General features: G+C 42.1%; 1 protein-coding gene across 1 annotated transcript in view; it reads left to right on the forward strand.

Annotated features, from left to right (window-relative positions):
• The window catches only part of IQUB (IQ motif and ubiquitin domain containing), a 33,866-nt gene that overhangs the window by 8,439 nt on the left and 5,144 nt on the right, over window positions 1-20,283 (forward strand). The window contains exons 8-11 of the mRNA XM_035127969.3: window positions 6,840-7,015; window positions 14,969-15,139; window positions 16,226-16,402; window positions 18,314-18,562. Coding sequence (XP_034983860.1) covers window positions 6,840-7,015; window positions 14,969-15,139; window positions 16,226-16,402; window positions 18,314-18,562 — 773 coding nt within the window. The remainder of the gene's footprint in view (window positions 1-6,839; window positions 7,016-14,968; window positions 15,140-16,225; window positions 16,403-18,313; window positions 18,563-20,283) is intronic.

Genomic DNA, 20,283 nt, shown 5'->3' on the forward strand with positions numbered 1-20,283 from the left:
ATCCTGTTTTTATGGGGTTCAACTCACAGTTCTGCATTTTATTTAGGAAAGGAAAGGGAGCCATTTCTACAGTTTCCAGACCGATAATCTAATCAGCCAGTCACATGTGGCTGCAGCCTACGTCTGCAGAACATTCAACAATGGAGGCCTGGACAAGTGGGCGTGGCCTGGAAGGGAGCTAGCGTCCCTTATCTCCCTCCCTGATCTCTTGCAATTAGCTTCTGAGCCGGTTCCTTTCAACTCCCTCTTTCCCTCTTGTTAGCCTTTAGCTCTTCCTTAAAAAATAATAATAAGCGCACGATCTGCTTTTCGCCCCTGAGCAATCCTGCTCCAGGGACCATGCACTCGCTCCATAAGACACACAGACATTTCCTCTGACTTTTGGGGAGGAAAAAAGTGCATCTTGTGGAGCAAAAAATACGGTATGTCCAAGTCTAGCATGGACCCAACTTCTGTGCCTTACTTGAAGTGTCACTTGCTGCCACTTTCTCTTTTAACAGACATAATAGCTGGATCTAGATACATCAAAGAAGCGTTTCAGGTACACGTGTTGTGAACTTTATATGAGAAATCAGGGAAGCAAAAATGGAACTCCATAGCGCCATCTGGTGTCACAGTGTTAGAATGCATAAACAACGCATATACAGTCGTACCTTAGAAGTCAAACGGAATCCGTTCCGGAAGTCCGTTCAACTTCCAAAATGTTCGGAAACCAAAGCGCAGCTTCAGATTGGCTGCTGAAAGCTCCTGCAGCCAATCGGTAGCTGCGGAAGCCCTGTCGGATGTTTGGCTTCCAAAAGAATGTTCGAAAACCAGAACACTCACTTCTGGGTTTCGATCGTTCGGGAGCCAAGGTGTTTGGGATCCAAGGTTTTTCCTTTGCCAGTGTAGCTGAGTTCAATGTTAACTAATGAAATTAACTCAAGACACTCATTGGCTACATAGACATCAGGTTTCATGTAAATTGTGGGCTGGTTTCCAGGAGTCGAGTTTGTTTGCTGCTGAAGTCTTTAACTTCCATGTGAACAGAGAGCACCTTGTAACCTAGGCTGTGATGTTGCAGAAGCTCTTGGAATGCATGCTCACTTTGTGCTAGGAGAACACCTTTGCCTGAAGAAGTTGAGCATAAGCCTTGATTGACCCACATGCTGCTTCTGGCTTGAGATGGAACAGCTTCAGATTGTGTTGCCTCATATCGCTGCCTTGTCTGCCAATAGTGTAGTCCTGCCCTGTTGTTTGCTTCTATTTCTGTTTGTTGTTGACTGGTTGCTTCCCTGCAGTGGCTGCTTTTCATCTTCATATGGGAGCATTGTGATTCTAGGAAGCGTTGTTTAACCTGCTAATAGAACTGCTTTCATGTTCTTCCACCGTTGCACTGAATTGCTGAGACAGTGGTCCAATGAGTTTACTGCCCTTCAGAGGTTTGCGAAGGGCATGCCTATTGATTGCAGTGGTGGGAGCTTTTTACTTAGGTGACACGGTACAGCTTGCGAAATGTACAGTTTGATTTCATACCGAAAATGAGTCGTTCTATTAAAAACAAGGAAGGCATTATGATAAATAATACTAAATAATACTAAATGGTTGTCCTACTCAGAATAGACCAGTTAAAGTTAATGCACCTATGTTAGTAATATTCATTAATTTGAATAGGTCTTCTCTTGAGTAGGACTAGTGTTGGATACAACACAAGATGTCCTGCAGCTTCCTCATCCTTTTTGAAGCTGGTGCTGTGTTCGAAAGATTTCCTTCCCATCTCTATGCTTGAGAGAAGGTTGGGGGAAATCTTCCTCATCTCACACTTTACCTTTCCAAGCTAAGAGCTGGAGCACAGGGAGAGATGAAGTCCTGTAGCCATACTGGACCAATGCTGAGGCAGTGGTGGACACAAATGTTGAGTGGCTACCAGAGCTACCTAGAATGTGTGTCACTCTGATTATTATTCCCGTGTTGCGGACCAGAGGTTGAGGACAGAAAGTTGCGGAAGGGCATTAGCTCAGTGGAAGACCACATTTGTATACAGGAGGTCACAGGTTCCATCCCCAACATTTCCAGGACTAGGAAACTCACCAAATCCTGGAGAGCTGCTACCAGTAAGCATGAATGATACTGAGCTGATTGGGCCAATTGCTTGATTCTGAAAAAGACAGCTTCCTATGTTGGTTTTAAAGTACCTAATTTCATGGCAGAGGTAAAATTCAGACAAATGATTTATGGCTTACACAGCCTCTATGCTGCACCAGTTCTCAAAACAAGTGAATATTGGTTTGCATATAGAGCTGCAAATTAAACCAGCTCCAAGAAATCTGTTTTGAAAAATCATTTCCCGGAAGCAGGGAACAGTTTCTTTTCTTTGCATTGGCTGCCCCCTCGTGGGTCCTTGAAAGCTGTGTAGACTTTGCTGCATTGATTTGAACAGCGGTGGCAGCTAACCAAATAAAAAAGAAGAAAAGCTGAAATATTCAGTGATAAAAACATGATCTTGATAGTCCTCTCCTCTGTGCTGCTTTTTTATATCCTGGATGTTTTCTTCCTCTCATTCAATTGAGATACACTAATGGTTGTTACTCATTAGAATGAAAACGATTGAGATAATATTCTATAACAGTTTTTGAATTAGTATTTTTCCCGAGCTTTTCAGAAATGTGCAGAGAGCACGATCTTGATGATCTGGTGCTGTGATCCAGAGAAATTTGTGTTCATCTGGTACATTTGTTCACATTCTGGCTTTGTCATAGATTCACTTGGGCGGACTTGGAAAAATTGCTTATTCCTCTTGGTTCCTCATCTGTTAAATGGGAGTAATAACCCACTTCACAGGGCTCAGTGAAGACAAATAAGAAAAGTATTTATCAGGAACTTTGCACAGGTTACATGCCATGTACCTTGTAAAGCAATATCTAAAGAAAAAATGGCCTAACTAAAGGCTTCTTCATAGGTCTTCTCGTAATAGGGCTTTGCCAACACACACTGAATTCTGCCTTCGTGTATCCCTCAACCACCTTGCAGTGTGTCAAAAGCTGGATTCAGTACATTGAAGCAGAAGCACATGGCAAGTCTGCTGCCCACTGGGAGCAAATTGCCATTAAAACAGGGCCGCTATACACTATGTGACAGTGAGAATCTACCTATATCAGGAGTGGCAAACTCCCAAGAGACTGCGATCTACTCACAGTTAAAAACTGGCAATGATCTACCCCCTTTTTGGGGGTTGAGGTCAAAATTGTTGAGCTTTTTTAGGAAGGAGGAAGGCCCATTTTTTTGGGGGGGGGTGTTCGGGTCAAAGTTATTGAGTTTTTTCAGGAAGGAGCTTTTTTTAGGGGGAGCCAGTTGTTCAGCTTCTTTGGGGGGAGCCAATGAACTGCCAATGATCTACTGCAGATGTCTAGTGATCTACCGGTAGAGCACGATCTACCTGTTGGACATGCCTGACCTATATCATTGGAAAGATAACTAATGGTGACAGCAGTGACTTAAAGTCAAAGTAGACCTTACATGGGAGTTCCATAATTGGAGCTCTTCAAATCTTTTTCAAAAAGCAAGCGCAGGTGGGATGTGCGATTTGTGTCTAGGCAATGGAGAAGGGGGAAGGGAATGATCCCCCAATGCAAATCACCCCCCTGAAGCAGTTACTATCCCCTAAGGAGAAAACACTTGTAGATGCCTGTTTGATTTTTCCCCTCCAGGCTAATAGCAGCTTCAGCTGGGCAGGGGATTTGCCTGGGAGAATAAGTGTTCCATGACCCCATCTAAATCACTTCCATTCCTGCCAGTGAATAAGGCACCGGCCATTCTAATTGCGGCAATGGTTGTGAATAACTGGGCAGATGTAGTAACCCACATAGGTAAGCTTTAAGGATCCCCAGATAAAAATATAAATGACTTGATGGAGATGTTTATCCAATTTGCAGATGACTCTGTCTGCAAATTGACAGCACTAGACGAAAACTGACAAATTTCAACAGAGATAAGTATGAAGTTCTGCATTTAGGTGGGAAGGATCAGAAGCGCCTGGCTTGATATCCATTTGTACATGTGAAAAGGACCTCAGGGCCTTAGCAGATCACAAGCTAAACAAGAGCCGGTAGTTCAGTGCAGCAGAGGCCACTGGATTTCTAGGCTGCGTGAACAGAAGTATAATGCTCAGATTGAGAAAAATAATGGTACCACTCCATTCTGCTTTGGTCAGATATCACACAAAGTACTGTGTGCAGTTCTGGGAACGAGAGTTTGCAGAGGATATCAACAAACTAGAACATGTCCAGAGATGGGCAACAGAAGAACAGAAATGGTGATGGGTCAGAAGACCCAAGTCCTATGATGAAAGATTCAATGAGTTGGGCATGTCTAGCCTGGAGAAGAGACAGCTATTAGGTAATCGAACCAGCTTCAAATATGAAAAGGGCTGTTATACAGAAAATGGAGCAGATTTGTTTTCTTCTGCTACATAGGGAAGGGCCCGGTTGGTTCAAATTACAAGAAAAAGCACAGGGGCTTAATGTAAGGAAGAGGTTACTGACAATATAAGTGGAACAGACGGATGACCTTGGAAGGTGGTGGACTCTCCTTCATTAGGGTTTTTTATGCAGAGCGTAGTAGATTTCCTGAATCAGCAGGAAGTTGGATTACATGACCTTTGAGATCCCTTCAAATTATGTGATGCTATGATATAAATTAAGTCACTGAACTAGATCCATAAGGCTTCTCAAGGATTTACAGAGCAAAGTGAAAGATTCTGTAATTTAAAAAAGAAAGGCTTGTGAGTTTTATACACCAATAACCACATTATATGGATTATGTGTGTTGTAATGTAATTAGCATCAAGGCTACTTGCTTGTAAATGATTCTGAAATAGTTCCATGGTAAATCAAGAGCCTTCTGCTTGAAGTGAAAAGCAGAGGAACACTGTAAACCCAGTACACTTCAGCACCCCATTGAAATACATTTCCCCAAAGAGACAGCAATTAAAGATGCATGCTTAGTATTCCTACCGGATGGCAGTAACTTTACATTTCTGGTCACATCCTGAAAGAATAAGTTGAGGGTAATGAATACTGAACTTTTGGATAACCCACATGCCTATAAGACTGATGGAAAGCTTTTCTTCATTGCTTCAAGATGGAAGAAATATGATCTTCCCACTTGCCCTGCCTTATTGTTAGAATGCCCTCTTCGGGGATCAACTATAACTATTAGCCTGTGAAAATACAAAATGAAGGGAGAGAGGAAAGTTCATATCCTTCATTTTGTATTTTAATAAAATAGCTATAGCTGATCTGCTGAAGAAGAGTGATCGTCGAGACACATTGGGATCATCACACTTTATTCCATATTCTTTTAGGTATTCCTGCGTGCATATATATATATATATATATATATATATATATATATATATATACACCTGTGTGAATTTCCATATTTTCTTTTTATCTTGTTATGCTGATTGGGGAGGGGAAAAAGGGCTCCAATAAATCTCTCAAGCACTTGTAGCACCAGGAGGCTCACTGATTTCAATTTGGATATCTGTGCATATAACTGTCTATATAGGTACCAAAATTAGTTCTTCTTGCTAGAGCAGAACTGTACTGCCAGGAGTAAAATACAATCTAGTCTTCTGATCCCCCCCCAAAAAAATTCTGTTTCACCTGAGTAGCTTGAATTTAGCTTGAGTTTATCATACAGATCACAGCATTGCAGAACTGAGACTATTACATTCTTGTTCCTACTTTAGGAGCTATTAAAAATATGCACATCCTGTGTTTCTGTCTCCCACTGCTGCAGTTTCTTATGTAGAATAATAACATCTTCGGTTCCTAAGGAGATTATTAACCTTGGCACAGAAGCCTAATTGGATAATTTATGGTTTTGCTTGAAGTATTTGTCTCCTTTGCTAATGCTCTCAGAATGCTGTGGTCTCATTTTAATGCACATTGAAAATACTATTATATAGTAATAGCAGGCTGTATGGAATGCTGTATAGGATAGTGTTCAACAGATGCAGGTTTTTAGTTACAACATTGTGACTGAATGCCCGTATTATTTTAACAATACAGTATTTATAAATTTCAACTTACTCACTTGATGTATTTTAAATAGCTGTTTGTGCAATATATTCAGTGAATGGCAGTCAATATTCCAATAGGCAACATTCCAAGATGTAATCTGCTTAATTCTAATGTTGAGTAGGAACCTTGAGACCTTAAAAACTTTAGGGGGGTTTGTCCGTTTTTGTTGAATAAATGTGCGTACGCACACGAGACCTTCTCTTCTTGCATTTCAGTGCCAAAGTGACATTTGGAGAACTCGCTCCCAAAAGAAATTCTGAAATGGCAAAGGACAACTTCTCACTTGATCTTAGGATGGGACACAACTTGTACTGCCAATAACTAATGCATTAGACTTCACTTGTGGTTTATTTCCACTGCCATATCATATATGGGGGCATGAGACCCATAGACGAAAGAACTGCAGGAATTGGTGTGCTTCATAAGCACACACAAACCCGGTATGTGCAGATGCCCTTTTCGCATAGTTCCTCCATGCTTGCTGATCTCTAGTAAAGGTAAAGGTAAAGACAGAAGCAAAGTGGGCACAAATGCATAGGGCACAAAACACCAGCTGGTATTGGAGAGTTGCAGGAAAACAGCACACAATAGTATGCTATCTGTGCTCCTAAAAACAGAGTACCAGAATAACAAAGCACAATCCCCTTTCACCGCTGATTTAAGCACCTGGCTAACCTAAAGGATACATTTCATATTCATAGCATGTGAAGGCTAAATCAAGAAAACAAAGAGCTGAAAAAAGAAATCAATAATACTGTCTTTTTGTTGATGTAGTATGGAGGCAAGAGGAGCTTGAGCTTATCAACAGCACTCTCACTGGAGCCGAACGGAAGGCAGCTCTCTGTGGACTGTTAGAAAAAGAGGCCCAGCTGATTGCTACCATCGGGAGACACAAAATAAACGCATATGAAGAGAACGCGCACCAGGCAATCCTGTCCTTCTTGGAAAAGGTCAGTGAGATAATTTCTGTCTGAGCACTGAACGCACCCAGAGTTCAAAAACCTGAATTAACACTTACAAAGTAGCAGCAGACTGAAGAAAAGCACAGTAATTAACTTGACCAGTTGAAGATATGATTTGTGGGCTTCATGCATGTCTGGCAGTAAAATTGGCTCATTAGGTACAGTTATTAAAAGCCTTTTTATATACGCCTATAAAACTTGATGAGTGCTTCTTTTCACCTAAGCACAGAAAAACCACCACTTACATCTTAATTTACTTAATTGTGCCATCTCATTGGAGATGATGAGTACCGTGGCCTGTGTAACCCTCAATTAATGCTACATTAGAGGCACAAGGAACTCAATGTATTAAGGTAGTCTCATTCATACTTCCCTGAATGTACATTCTCAGAAGATTTGCATGGATGGGCCATTCTTAGAGTCTTGGCGGATCCAGCAGTTTGATGCCATCACAGGGATCTCCTAGTGGTATTCCAGGGATGTGGTATTCCAGATTTTGTAAAAAGTAGCTATTAAGAGTGGTTGTTTTGGGTTTTTTTTGGAAAGACATGGAATCTGTTGAGTAAGGCCAGGCCCTCCCTCATTAACTATGGTCACAATCCTGCTCTCTCCTCATATGGACAGAAGAGTAGAGTGGCACCTCTTTCTTCTGATGATGCTCCCATGCAGGGTGTATGGCTGTGCTGGGCACAGCAACATGCCAGGCAATTGATGGCATGCCTTCCTAGGCCTCGCCTTTTAAGCATCCCGTAGTCCACTCCTTTCTCCGTGCTCACACGCCTTGGTGAGGAGAGAAGCCTGCATGCCGGAGTCTCAGGGAGAAGAGTCCTTTGGATACTTCAGGGTGAGGCATTGCCACGAACAGCTTGGCAGTGGTATTGGCATGCCCAGAGAGGTATAAGCAGCGCATGGAATAGAAAAGCTATGTTGTGGTTCCTCGAGTGGATCTTGCTATCTGCACACTGAGAGAGAAGAATTTCAACCTGTCTTCCCTCTTGATCTGTTCTGCTATATTCAGCATGCAAAAGCTTTTTTACCAGAATCCATCTGATTGTTTGGATGTGCGTCCAAGATCGCCACATGACTGCAGACTGTCTAAAGTGGCTTGAGCAGTGATATGATAAGCTGTGATATAAGTGCATGGAACAGCAGTTGGAGGGCCGCTTCGCTATGGGTACCCTGATCATCAGAAGCTAACAACCCCCATCCTGCCCCTTTCAAGGTGTTGGACAAGTGTTCCTTGTAGTGGGTTAGAGCAGTAGCTTAGTATACTGGTCAGTTTCTGTAAAAAAATAGATGGCCATAAACCTCTTTAAATCAAACTACTGACTTTATAGCTGAATTTCAAGTTTTAAGTTGTTATCCTCCATAGTGCTCTTCTGATGCTAGCCTCATCCAACAGTTGTATCCTTCAAAGAACAGCTGCATCACTCAAAATATGACTTGAAAACAGGAGGGTTTAATTTCTACTCTGTTCTTATAATTCTGGTTTTGCAAACCAGAAGGGTGAATCGTTCTTCACCAAACGTTTTAGACATAATAAGAATAGGACTTCAAAGGTAGGCAATATCTAATTCACCTCTCCTTTTGAATAAAATAAGATAACCCTGAGAATAGTGTAGTGGATAAGCAAAGTTGGCCAATTTATCGTATGTCAGAATGGTTGTCGTCCCCCCCCCCCAACCGAATAGATATGTTAAGTTTACTTACCCACCACCAGATGTCACTAGCGGCCACTATAGTAGAAATAAATGTGGAGGTTTTGAAATTTCAGTTTGTACAGCAATACTTCATTGCTCGCCTTTAATGTCAGGTGTAGGTGAAGGTATGATGGCTCAGGAAATGCCTTTGGAAGGAAAATGGCTATTGAAGAGCAATGTGAAGGAGTGGAGCACCAGAGTAAAGAATAATAACAATTCAGCCACTATTCAGCTGTTGTTGTAGTTGTTCCAAACTCCACTGGAAGTGCATATGGTGAAAAGCAGACTTTCAATCTGGACGGATTATCATGGGGGCTCTGAACAAACTACCGGTAGTGCCTCCATGTACTGAAATTTGTACAGTTTCTGCTGCTCAAAAATGGGCTGCATGTACAATCACACAAATTACACAGTCCCTCTGCTTTAGCAGTGATTCATGATTCTGGCATTTCCACATGTTCCTAGCTGATGGCCCAGCCTGCTTCTAGGAGATTAGGGATGAACCAACTACTTAACAAGGCTTCAAGTCTGGCAACTGGACCTTGGTACACATTTAATATAGAAGTGAATTCAGTGAGATATTTCATAGTTATATAACTGGGCATAGGACTGTATCCTAAAATGGAGATAAGAGAAGCAGACAGAGGAAGTAGCTTTTGGAAATGAAGACTAGTAAGAAAGGGGGAGGGATTGGCAGCTACTTGGTTTGGAGGAAAGAGCAAAATGACCCTAATTGTGCAAGCCCAAGACAAATAAGAAGTAAGTGGCTCTACTCTTTCTGCTTGGTACTATAGTATTCTTGGCTTAAGCACGGGAATTACTTCCCTGGTACTGGTTTCGAATTTTTGTGGATCTTCTCCATTTTGAAAAAAAGCCACTTGATTTGGAATGATGCTTTTAGATACCCATTTTCAGTTTCAATGTAGAAATAATATTTGCTGAAAAGAATCCTGACCTCCCCACCTCCTTGAATCAAATGTCCCCTCTGACCATGACTTGGCCTTTAGGCACCAAAGACACTTCGTTGACAGATTGTTCCATTGTGGTCTTTAAGACCGACTGAAGTCACCAATTTTGATCAAATGTGAATGTGTCGAATAGATATGCTGCATGCATGTTGTAGAAGTTAAGGCCAGCATCATAAATTACAATTTTATTTATTTATTTTATATCCACCCTACCTCCAAATAGTAGGAATGTAGCTATATGTGAAGGGATTTAAAATGAGCTCTTGGCTGTCGTTGGATAGAGGAAAAAGGGGGTAGTAGGTTATCCACTTTCTGTCAATTTAATACATATACAGAAATTCCCTACAAGCTATTCAATCTCCATGACAGTTGAGAGAATCCTGACAGCTGCTCTCGGAAATGTATGTACTCTGGAAATAAAATGCTTTGGGGCAGTAGTAGGAGAACTGATCTTCCTTCTTACACTAGCTATTCAATTGAGATCCTGCCCTAAATAGCATCCTCACTTGCCTGAACAAATGGTCAACTTTGCTAATAGCACCAGATATTTACTCAAAATATTGGTTCATAGATGTTTTGCTCTTTCCTTCCCTATTTGTCTTTATTCTCTGCAATTCTTCATTGCATCTCCTCCTGTCTCTCCCAGCGCAAGTTGTATTCCCCACCCCTGCCCTCTCCCAACACACTGCAGCTTTCATGTGCTGGCAACTGGAATGCAGTTTACAATAGACCTGCTCTCTGAAGCAATTTAGATAACAGGATTATTGTAATTTCCATGTTGCAGCCAGCCAACTAAAAAAGCAGAAGAGAGCTGGCAAGAGAAAGCTGGAAATTCAGAATTTCTTGCACCAGTTTTGAGCATATATCTAAAAAAGCCATAGCTGCCAAGTTTTCCCTTTTCTCGCGAGGAAGCCTATTCAGCATAATGGAATTTCCCTTTAAAAAAGGGATAACTTGGCAGCTATGAAAAGCCCGAAAACAGAATTTGGGTATGGATAAAAGGCATTGAGGGGACATCGAGTTCTGTGGCAAAGAATGAACGCATTTTATTTAGAAAATTATATGCTCTTATCATAACTTATGAAAATGTGGTGTGAGACCCTTCGTTATACATTATCCAATTAGTTCACTATATAAATTAAAATGGCTACCCCTCCAGGTTTTTATCTAAATTTAACAGAAGCTAAAATGAATAGTAGCTTGTCTCCAAAGATCTCTGGGCAGAGTTCAACTGCATATTGGGGTTTTCCATCCATGCATCCCCATTCCATTCTCTTCTGTTGAAAAGCTTTCTCTAAAGGTCAAGGAAACGTTTTCAAACACTGCTGTTCAGTGCATATGGCTCCTCACCTCAGAGGAGCTGGTAGAAATTGGAGGTCTCTGCTTAGCTGAGGAGAAGTACCTACTGCTTATCCTAGGATCTCTTTGGAGCAAAACCATTATGTTCTTATTTCTGGGTTGTACCCAATGCTTGGAATTACTGAGAGTAGACCCACTGAGGTTGGTAGGTATAACTAACTTAAGTCCATTAATTTAAGCGGGTCTACTCTGACGCAGGTGGTACTGTGGTCTTTACCACCGAGCCTCTTGGGCTTGCCGTTTGGAAGGTCGGCGGTTTGAATCCCTGAAATGGGGTGAGCTCCCGTTGCTCTGTCCCAGCTTCTGCCAACCTAGCAGTTCGAAAGCATGCCAGTGCAAGTAGATAAATAGATACCGCTGTGGCAGGAAGGTAAATGGCATTTCCGTGTGCTCTAGCTTCCATCACGGTTTTCTGTTGCACGAGAAGCGGTGTAGTCATGCTGGCCACATGACCTGGAAAGCTGTCTGTGGACAGACGCCGGCTCCCTTGGCCTGAAGCGAGATGAGCGCCGCAACCCCATAGTCGCCTTTGACTGGACTTAACCATCCAGGGGTCCTTTACCTTTTTACCTTTTACTCTGAGTAGAACGTAGTTGGATACAAGCCTGTAGTTTGTTTAAAAATAAATAAACCTTAAGCTAGGAGAACAAAAGGACACTTGCTTAGCTGGGTAAGTTAAAACTAGTTGTGTATTCACACAAAAAACTCATCTGTTAGTATTGGTGTTTTTTTTTAAAAAAACAAAACCCCGACTTTCTAAAATACAGGCTTAGAACTTAAGCTTTATGGTCCTATATGAAGGATTTGTTTTATCATGCATGCATGGAAAAACAAATTAATAAACCTTTAGTTATGCTAGAGCAACAATCCTCTTTTTCCGATTTTGCTGGAGTTTACTAGCTCTAATTGAAAGATTTAGAACTTCATAATTTAGACAAGCCTGTTTCCTGTTGGATTTTTTAATCAGTTTTGGCTGCAAACCGTCAGTTCCAATTATCAGCCCCTCATTTAATTATAGAACTAAGCTTGCTAAGAATCTGTCAAATTCTCATTTATGAACTCTTATTTTCTTTCATTTCTCTCTTTTTGTGCTTACATAACTTGAAAAAAATGGATGAATGCTAACACTCTGCAGATTTGTGCTTCCAAGAGGAAACTGGCTGAGCATTTGAGTTTTGTGCAGAGAAGAGCTTAACTGAGAATATTACTTCTTGGGTTCAGAATAGCACATAGCATAATCAGCTTTGGAGATCTTTTTTGAAAGGTCCTTTTTTAAGGACCTGAATGGTCAGGGAAGAAGGGGTGGACTGCTGGAGGCAGGTGAGAGATTTTTTGGGAGTACATGTAGTTCTGTGGTAGAGCACCTGATTTTCATGCAGAAAGTCTTTGGTCCAGTCCCTGGCATGTACAGGTAGAGCCAGGTAAGACCCTTGCCCCAAACCCTGAAGACCCACTGAAAGTCAGTGTGGATAATACTCAGCTAGGTAGACCCAACTGCCTGGCAGCTCTTTGTGTTGCTATAAGTGTGAGAACAAGGAGCAAGCTTTTGAGCTAATCTGGATCAGTTGAAGGTTTTTGAGTGGGCAGGGGAAAGAGAGAGAGAATATTGCCACAAGCTAGGATTGGAAATCTCCCCCTACCCACCCATCCTTGCTCAGTTATTCATGTCAGCCTTGGTATTTGCTGGGAGGTAAAGGCTAGCCCTGGGCTGAGGATTTAGTCACACAGACAAGGGGCTCATTTCTAGGCATTTCTAGGCATAGGTCCATTGAAGAAGAACATGATACAGTGGTGCCTCGACTTATCAATTTAATCCGTTCTGAAGGCACCTTCGTAGGTCGGAAAATTCGTAAGTTGAAAAGCGCCATTGGAAACGCAATTTCCCATAGGAATGCATTGGAAATGGAAAAATTTGTAAGTCGAAGCAACCCCATCTAAAAATTCATAAGTCGAAAAAACCCTATCTAAAACTGCCGCGGTTTCCGTTCGGATGTCAATAAATTTGTAAGCCTGCGGTCATTTGCCCCATTCGTAAGTCGAAAAATTCAGTTCGTAAGTCGAGGTACCACTGTATTTCAATGCCATCATCATCACAGAGGTGTCTGTGGAGGGGATATATTGATTGAAAATGTCTAGCCAACCAGATCAGTAGTTTGGTTCCTACTGAGGATATTTGGCGAGCCAACCTGACAGTGATGTTCAGGATTGGAGTGATCGTTCTGTGATATCATGGCAGTGGACAAAGCTGTATTGTTACTTGTGAATATATGTTTTAATATATCTATTTTTAAGCTCTGTGTCCAAGCACTTCTTTTTCTTTTGCCGCAGTGCTTTCCTCACGAAAACCTGCTCTTTTCCGCTGATTCGGAGCAAACGGCAACCCACAGAATTGCTGTTTGTTCCGATTCAGTGTTAAAGAGCAGGTTTTCTTGGGGAAAGCGACCGGGGGGGGGAGCACTCTGGCTTGAAAGCATGGACCTATAGCTAAAAAACTCAGGGCAACAGGTAAGTGTGGGTGAGCTCCTATGCACCTCATTGACTGGAAAAGAGCATGAAAATTGGGCCATAGGTCTGAGGCTAATATCTGTGGCATTTTTGTCAAACTTTAGACAGCCAGATTCTGAAATCTGGAGGGAGCTGACTGTCCATCCAAGCGGCCAGAATGGGGTTTTTCATCCAAAACCAGCAGGGCTCGAGAACCCACCTTTCCTGTGCATGGTATCATCAAGCTTGCACAGCAACAGAAAAAGGACCCAACTTTTGGCTGAAAAGGAATCTATCCTCAAAAAGGATGTTGTAGAGCTGAAAAAGGTTTAGAAAAATGGCAATATATTCAGGGGGATGAAGCAATTCACTCCCCTGTGATGGGAGGAAAGTTTATCTCCCTCGCTCATAGTACTAGAACTTGGGGACATCCAATAAACCTGGGGGCATCCAGTGAAGCACATGGCTAAACTGTGGAGTTGGCTCCCACAAGAGGTGGCGATGGCCACCAACTTGAATGGCTTTTAAGAGGAATTATGGACAATAAGGCTATTAGTTGGAGGCAGCATTCCTCTGTAGACCAATCTATGGGAATCACACTCAGGAGCATTGTTGCCCTCAGGTTCTGCTTTCAGGCATCTGGTTGGTCACTGTGAGAACAGGATTCTGGACTTAGATGTGCCTTTGGCCTGAACCTGCAGGGATGCTCTGGTGTTCTTACGGTTATTTGCTCTCCATTGACTTCCATTATCTTATGAAGGATCTTTCATCTAGGTTCACAACCCTTTCTGCTGACAGAAGGGCTGTGGCTTCAATAGCAGTAAGACAGGCAGAAATTCAGCAGGTACTGTATAAAGTTATCGTCACACTCATAGAATTCCCAAACTCCCAGTGTGGCTGGAGAAACCCAGCCAGATGGGCGGGGTATGAATAATAAAGCTGTTGTTGTTGTTGTTGTTATAAGTAATAAAATTGCTGTTGTTATTGTTGTTACATTGTTCAAAGATGAACGAATTGTTTCCATGTTTTGAGAATGTTGGTGGCAGTCCTGATGTTTGTTCATCTGCATGCATTAGCAGAGTTTATTATGGCATAATACTGGTTTTTAGTTGTACTCCGACAGCAACCCATAAATTACCAAGCAAGCTATAGTATATGGAGTGAAGAGTTTCTCTCCCCCCCCCCCCGCTTCTAATGATTGTTTATCTGGTTTTGTGTTCGTTAGGAAACCACAATTTGGCAACAAATCTACTAAAATGGACAGGAAAATGTCTCGTTTCAGATAGTTGCACATTTATTGGGACAGCAGCAGTTCTTATTAGCAGGGTGTCAGATTTGTAGTCTCTATAAGCTTCCTTTGGTCACATTGTAAAGCATTGTCCTCAATTCCTTTCTTCATTCTAACTCGGCGATTCAAAATGTTTCTCAAGTGTGCAGCCCCCAAAAAGTGGAAAGCGTTTGATGGCAAAGTTACAGAGATGGATACGCAGTTCACGCTGCGGGCCAGGGAGCTGCTCGAAATCTACCGCAGCATCAGTATGAAAGACCTTCCGCAGGATGAACGGCTGGATGTGCTGCTAACACTGAAGCACACGGTGAAGGTATCTCTCTCTCTTAAGCTTTTAAAGAAGCCCTACTGAGATCACACACAGCACACTGTCAATTACGGGCGGTTTGCAAGGGCTTAAGGGGCCCCTGCATTCATCTTTCGACACCAGGGTGCCCACTGTATAACAATACTTTTACATTAGCTAAGAAGTGTGAAACCGAAGTCCTAAGCACACTTGAACGTAGCGGGACTTCTGAATAAACCTGTATAGGAGGATTTATTTGCCGCATTAATATATCGCCTTTTTGCTAAGGCACCCAAGGCAGTTTACAGTTCAAAATATGCCTGACCTCAATCCCAAACAGTCAGGAAGAAAAACCCCTTTGATTTCAGGAAGCATCGGAGCCAAACTGTACCGCACACTGTTCAGCTATTTACGAGTAAATAGCACATGTCTGTCCAATTTACATTAAGAGCCTGGTGTGGTGTAAGGACCTTTAACCATCTTATTCATGCGCGCTCTCATAGAGTCATAGGACAAAGGTGTGTTAAGTAAGTCATAGAATTGTAGAGTTGGCAGGGACCGCGAGGATCATCTAGTCCAACCCTCTGCAATGCAGGAATCTTTCACCCAACGTGGGGCTCGAACCCACAACCCTGAGATTAAGAGTCTCATGCTCTACCAGCTGAGCCATCCCAGAGCTAGCAAGCACACACATGCACTCTCCCATACACTGTAGTACCAGTCTGGTCTGGGCGGGATTGTACTAGATACAGCATTGGGAGAAAGAGCTCCTATTCACTCCAGTCAGTGAACACTTTCTCTATATAAATATAGCATAAAATTGATCTGGACAGACAGTTATTTAAAGACAGTGAAATAGGTGTGTGGATAAACGATTCCCATTTCTGAGAGCCAATGGTTTTTGATATTCCGAATGAGAACCAACTACAACTGCTCCACTGAGCAGGAGGTGCATGACTGTGTGCCTTTTATGACGACACCCATCATTTCCCAAAAAGCTAAGCTTTAAGATGCCTTGGAGCATTTGCTCTCTTATAATTTACAGGCAATTGGTGTAAGGAATTAAGAAATGATGTGCATGTGATTTGCTAAACATCTTGCTTGCCTTTGCAGGAACATGACTCTAAACTCACACATGATATAGTGGAATTGATTGACAGAGAAGCAGACCTCATGATGAGGGGAGTGAAGGACTGTAACTTAGAAGGACTCAGACAAAGAATATGTACATTATTTCTTCAGTATATCAAAACTCCACTTTTTAATCCAGAGGTGGCTAGATATCTCAAGGTATTTTTTTCCTTTTCTTCTCTGTTACAATTGTTCCTTGGCGTGCAGCTAAGTAAAGCTACTCGCTAAAGAGTCCATAGTCTACCCAGAGGCAGTTGAATTTCTGGATAATGGAGAGAGGAATGATTTATTTTTCCTTATTCAGTTATTCAACTGAAGACGTTTTGAGAAGGCTGTGCTATGTATATGAATGAAACCCAATGAAACCCAGGTACAGTATCGCTTCTTAACAGCAGGACAAAGGATGCTAACTTTCCCCTAGTAAATAGGAAGAGATCAACATGGAAAGCGGTAAAACAAACTGATTACAGTGGCTAAGAGTATGAGTTGGGAAGTCAAGCTCAAGTTGCACTTTAGACGCATGATCATTAAATTTCCTTAGTCAAGACATTATTTTGCAGTCTCTGCCTTCCTTTTATCATATGAGAATAATAATACTGCCATACCTTTCAAGGCAGTATAGCTCAAGCATGTTGAGCTATAAATGTTAGTGTTGCCATTGTTACTGAGCTTGAACTTAATTTGCTTGAGATCTCAGGTTCCATAAAAAGGTAATATGAACATTATTACAAAATTTAAGGTGCCTTGCTGAAATCATTCAGATGGTACTCATTTTTATATGTCATTTTGATGGAGATGTCACCATTCTCTGGTGATTATGACATCTGTCAGAAGAACAAATAACTTTCTGCTGATACAAGCAGATTGGTTTTAGGCCAGAAGCAATTTTCCCCCAGTCAGCATCGTGAAACTAGAATGGAGAAATGTTGAACAGGGTTATTGGCTACAGCTTTATTTCTCCCCAAAAAAACTTGGGCTTCTGAGTCATTGCATCTGGAGACCAAGGCTATAGGATAGCTATGTTTGGATTTAATACACCTTGGCAGGAATGCCAGTCTCAGAAATAACATTTAAAGCAGTTTTAAGAACATTAGTGGCAACCAGACAAACCAAACTAATTACTTACTTAGTATGCTGGAAGTGCTGCTCATTTAGCACTGAAAATGCCAGACAAGTTTGAGTGCATGAAACCACATTGAAAAGAAATGGGTGCTTCTCTTTCTTATTTCACTTTATTGCACAAAACACACATGAGAATAGTGTTCCAACCATCTGATAATTTGTGTGTGTTTAAAACTGTTTTAAATAAAGTATTTTAAAGTGTTTCTGTCAAAGCAACTGAATGCTAGTTGGAGGGTGGGGGAAATAAGGTTTTTATCAGTTTTGCAGCTGATATTCTCTCTGTTTTGTAAAAGGTTGAAGGCACTGAAAGTGAAAGGGCACACATATAAAACTGAAAAATGAAAAATATTTCCTCAAAACAAATGCTTGTTGTTATTGGCAAATATAGACAAGGGCCCTAAAATGTGCACTTACTGCTTCTTCAAAATCATTATGGCAATTCAAAGGAGATCATTCTATATAATTATTGTAGTAGTTTGCATTGACAATAAGGGGATAAAGAGATAAAAATAAAATAAAATAAATGAAGGTGGAAATACTAAGGGTTTCTGAAGCCCTTAGTATTTCCACCTTCATCTCTTGCTCTGCATCATCTCAAAAACACAACCATAGTAGTCCATATGGACAATTTCATTCTTCTCAAAGTGTTTTTATATAATTTAGCAGAATAGTTAGCCCTTTAAACCCATCCCCACATATCAAACTTCAGAAATATGTTCATAATCACTTGGTTTACTGTATATAATGGGGAAACAGATTGCATTTGACAGGCCGCATGCTGTGCTGCAGCAGAATTGTTTTGTAGATATATATTTCTTCAATTTCAAAGGTTTCTATGCATACAGTTGTCAGCGACTACTGTACTTTGGGACAAGATCTGTGAGCTAGGCTAATGACTGAATGTGAAAATACTGTTATTGTTCATTAGCTGATCTGTTTTCATTGCAGGTTCCACCTGATCCAATAAGGCTTTACCACAACATCCACTTTTGCCTTGGTTGCAAAAGGTACCTGCCCTCTACAGATTTTGCCATATCTGCTAGTTCACACACTGTTGGTCGTTGTCGTCTGTGCTGCAAGCTGGATAATGAAGCTCGTAAGAGGGAAGCCTTCTTGAAATACAAACGTATGCTCCGAAATCTCCGAGAATCAGAATTGAATTATAAGGACGGTGCTAAGATTGCCTTCATAATACAGGTATGCAGAGGACAGAGAATAGTGATGTTAAAGATAATATTTTCAGACAGCACAAAATGGAACCAAGTTTTATATTGTGCCGGCTGTAAATAGTGGCAGAGCACAGAGGCTTTTGCATTACACAAAACTTTCCTTTTAGTTTTGCCCCGATAATAAATCAATTCCTGCCAGTGGGCTGTTTGCAGTTCCCAACCCTTTGGTGACACCAGTCGTGCTATTTCTGCTTCACATATAGGCTTGCCTTTGCTTCCACACGTGGGCGTGCTACCAAATCCAAGTCTAAACCCAATCAGAGTAGACAGAGATGAACATTTGTGGAAATCTTGAGTCATAAAGATTTTGTATAGTGTGTGTGTGTGTGTGTGTGTTTCCAGAGGCATTTTGGAGAAAAATAGTCATCAAATATAATCTTACTTTGCTACTTTGAAATACAACTTAGCAGCACATAAAATTGTATTGTTCAGTGTAGTCCTAGAACAGGGATTTTTGGAGTGGGGACATGTCATGCTCCTTCTGGAGCAGTTTGTCCACATTTGGTCCCCACCCTGCACTCAGCTCTCACCTGTGGCTCCTTGAAACTCAGCATGCAACATCAGCCACACCCTGGGAAACAGCTTTGACTGGCCAGCTAAACGAGGTGAGGTTAGCCAATGGGTCTCAAACTCTCCACAAGTTAGGGGCTTCCTCTGCATGCAAAGACAGATTCCAGTGGATTGAGTGGACAAGACCAAGAGCGGGCCCAACGGTCAAGAAGGCGGTTTCTGCACATGCTTTAGGGGGGGGGGGCAGATGGGACTTGTCAACTTGGGAAGGTAGCCCATCCAGGAGAAGGAAAACGCTGACCCTAAACCTCTGCTGCCTTGTGGGATATCTTTGGGAGAAGAAAAGGCTAAGGGGCTAAACCCTACACAAATCTGGAGTAGTCTCTAGATCACGGGTGTCAAACACAAGGCCCGGGGGCCAAATCCGGCCCGCCAGACCTCGTCATGTGGCCCGCCGAGCGCCCCAGCCAGCGGGACCCAGCAGTGGGACCTTGCTGCTGAAGCGCCGCGCCGACAAACAGCTGGGCCCGGGGAAATGCTTTTTGCCCCTGGGTCCCTTCGCGCTCTTTTCTGGCGCTGAATCAAGGCGGCGACCCCCCCCCCTTCCCTTTCTTTCTTCCTCTCTCTCGTTCTTATTCTTTCTTTCCCTCTCCTTCCTTCCTTCTTTATCTCTGTCTTCTCTCCCTCTTTCTTTTTCTTTCCTTATTTATTCCTTCTTTCCTACTCTTCTTTCTCTCACCTCTTTCCTTCCTCTCTCCCTCCTGCTCCCTCTTTTCTTTCTTTCTTCCTTCCTTACTTCCTTCCTTTCTTCCTTCCGTCCTTCCCAACTTTCTTCCTCTCCCTCATTCTTATTCTTTCTTTCCCTCTACTTCCTTCCATCTTTCTCCCTTTCCGTCTTCTCTCCCTCTTTCTTTTTCTTTCCTTCTTTATTCCCTTCCTTATTTCCTACTCTTCTTTCTCTCCCCTCTTTCCTTGCTTCCTCTCTCCCTCCCACTCCCTCTTTCCTTCCTTCCTTCCTTCCTTCCTTCCTTCCTTCCTTCCTTCCTTCCTTCCTTCCTTCCTTCCTTCCTTCCTTCCTTCCTTCCTCCCCTCCCCTCCCCTCCCCTCCCCTCCCCTCCCCTCCCCTCCCTCTCATCAGAAACATAGGATGCTGCTTTATACTTCTGGCCCTTAAACCCT

This window comes from Zootoca vivipara, chromosome 9 (assembly GCF_965207765.1).
Source record: "Zootoca vivipara chromosome 9, rZooViv2.hap1.1, whole genome shotgun sequence".
Lineage (NCBI taxonomy): Eukaryota > Metazoa > Chordata > Lepidosauria > Squamata > Lacertidae > Zootoca > Zootoca vivipara.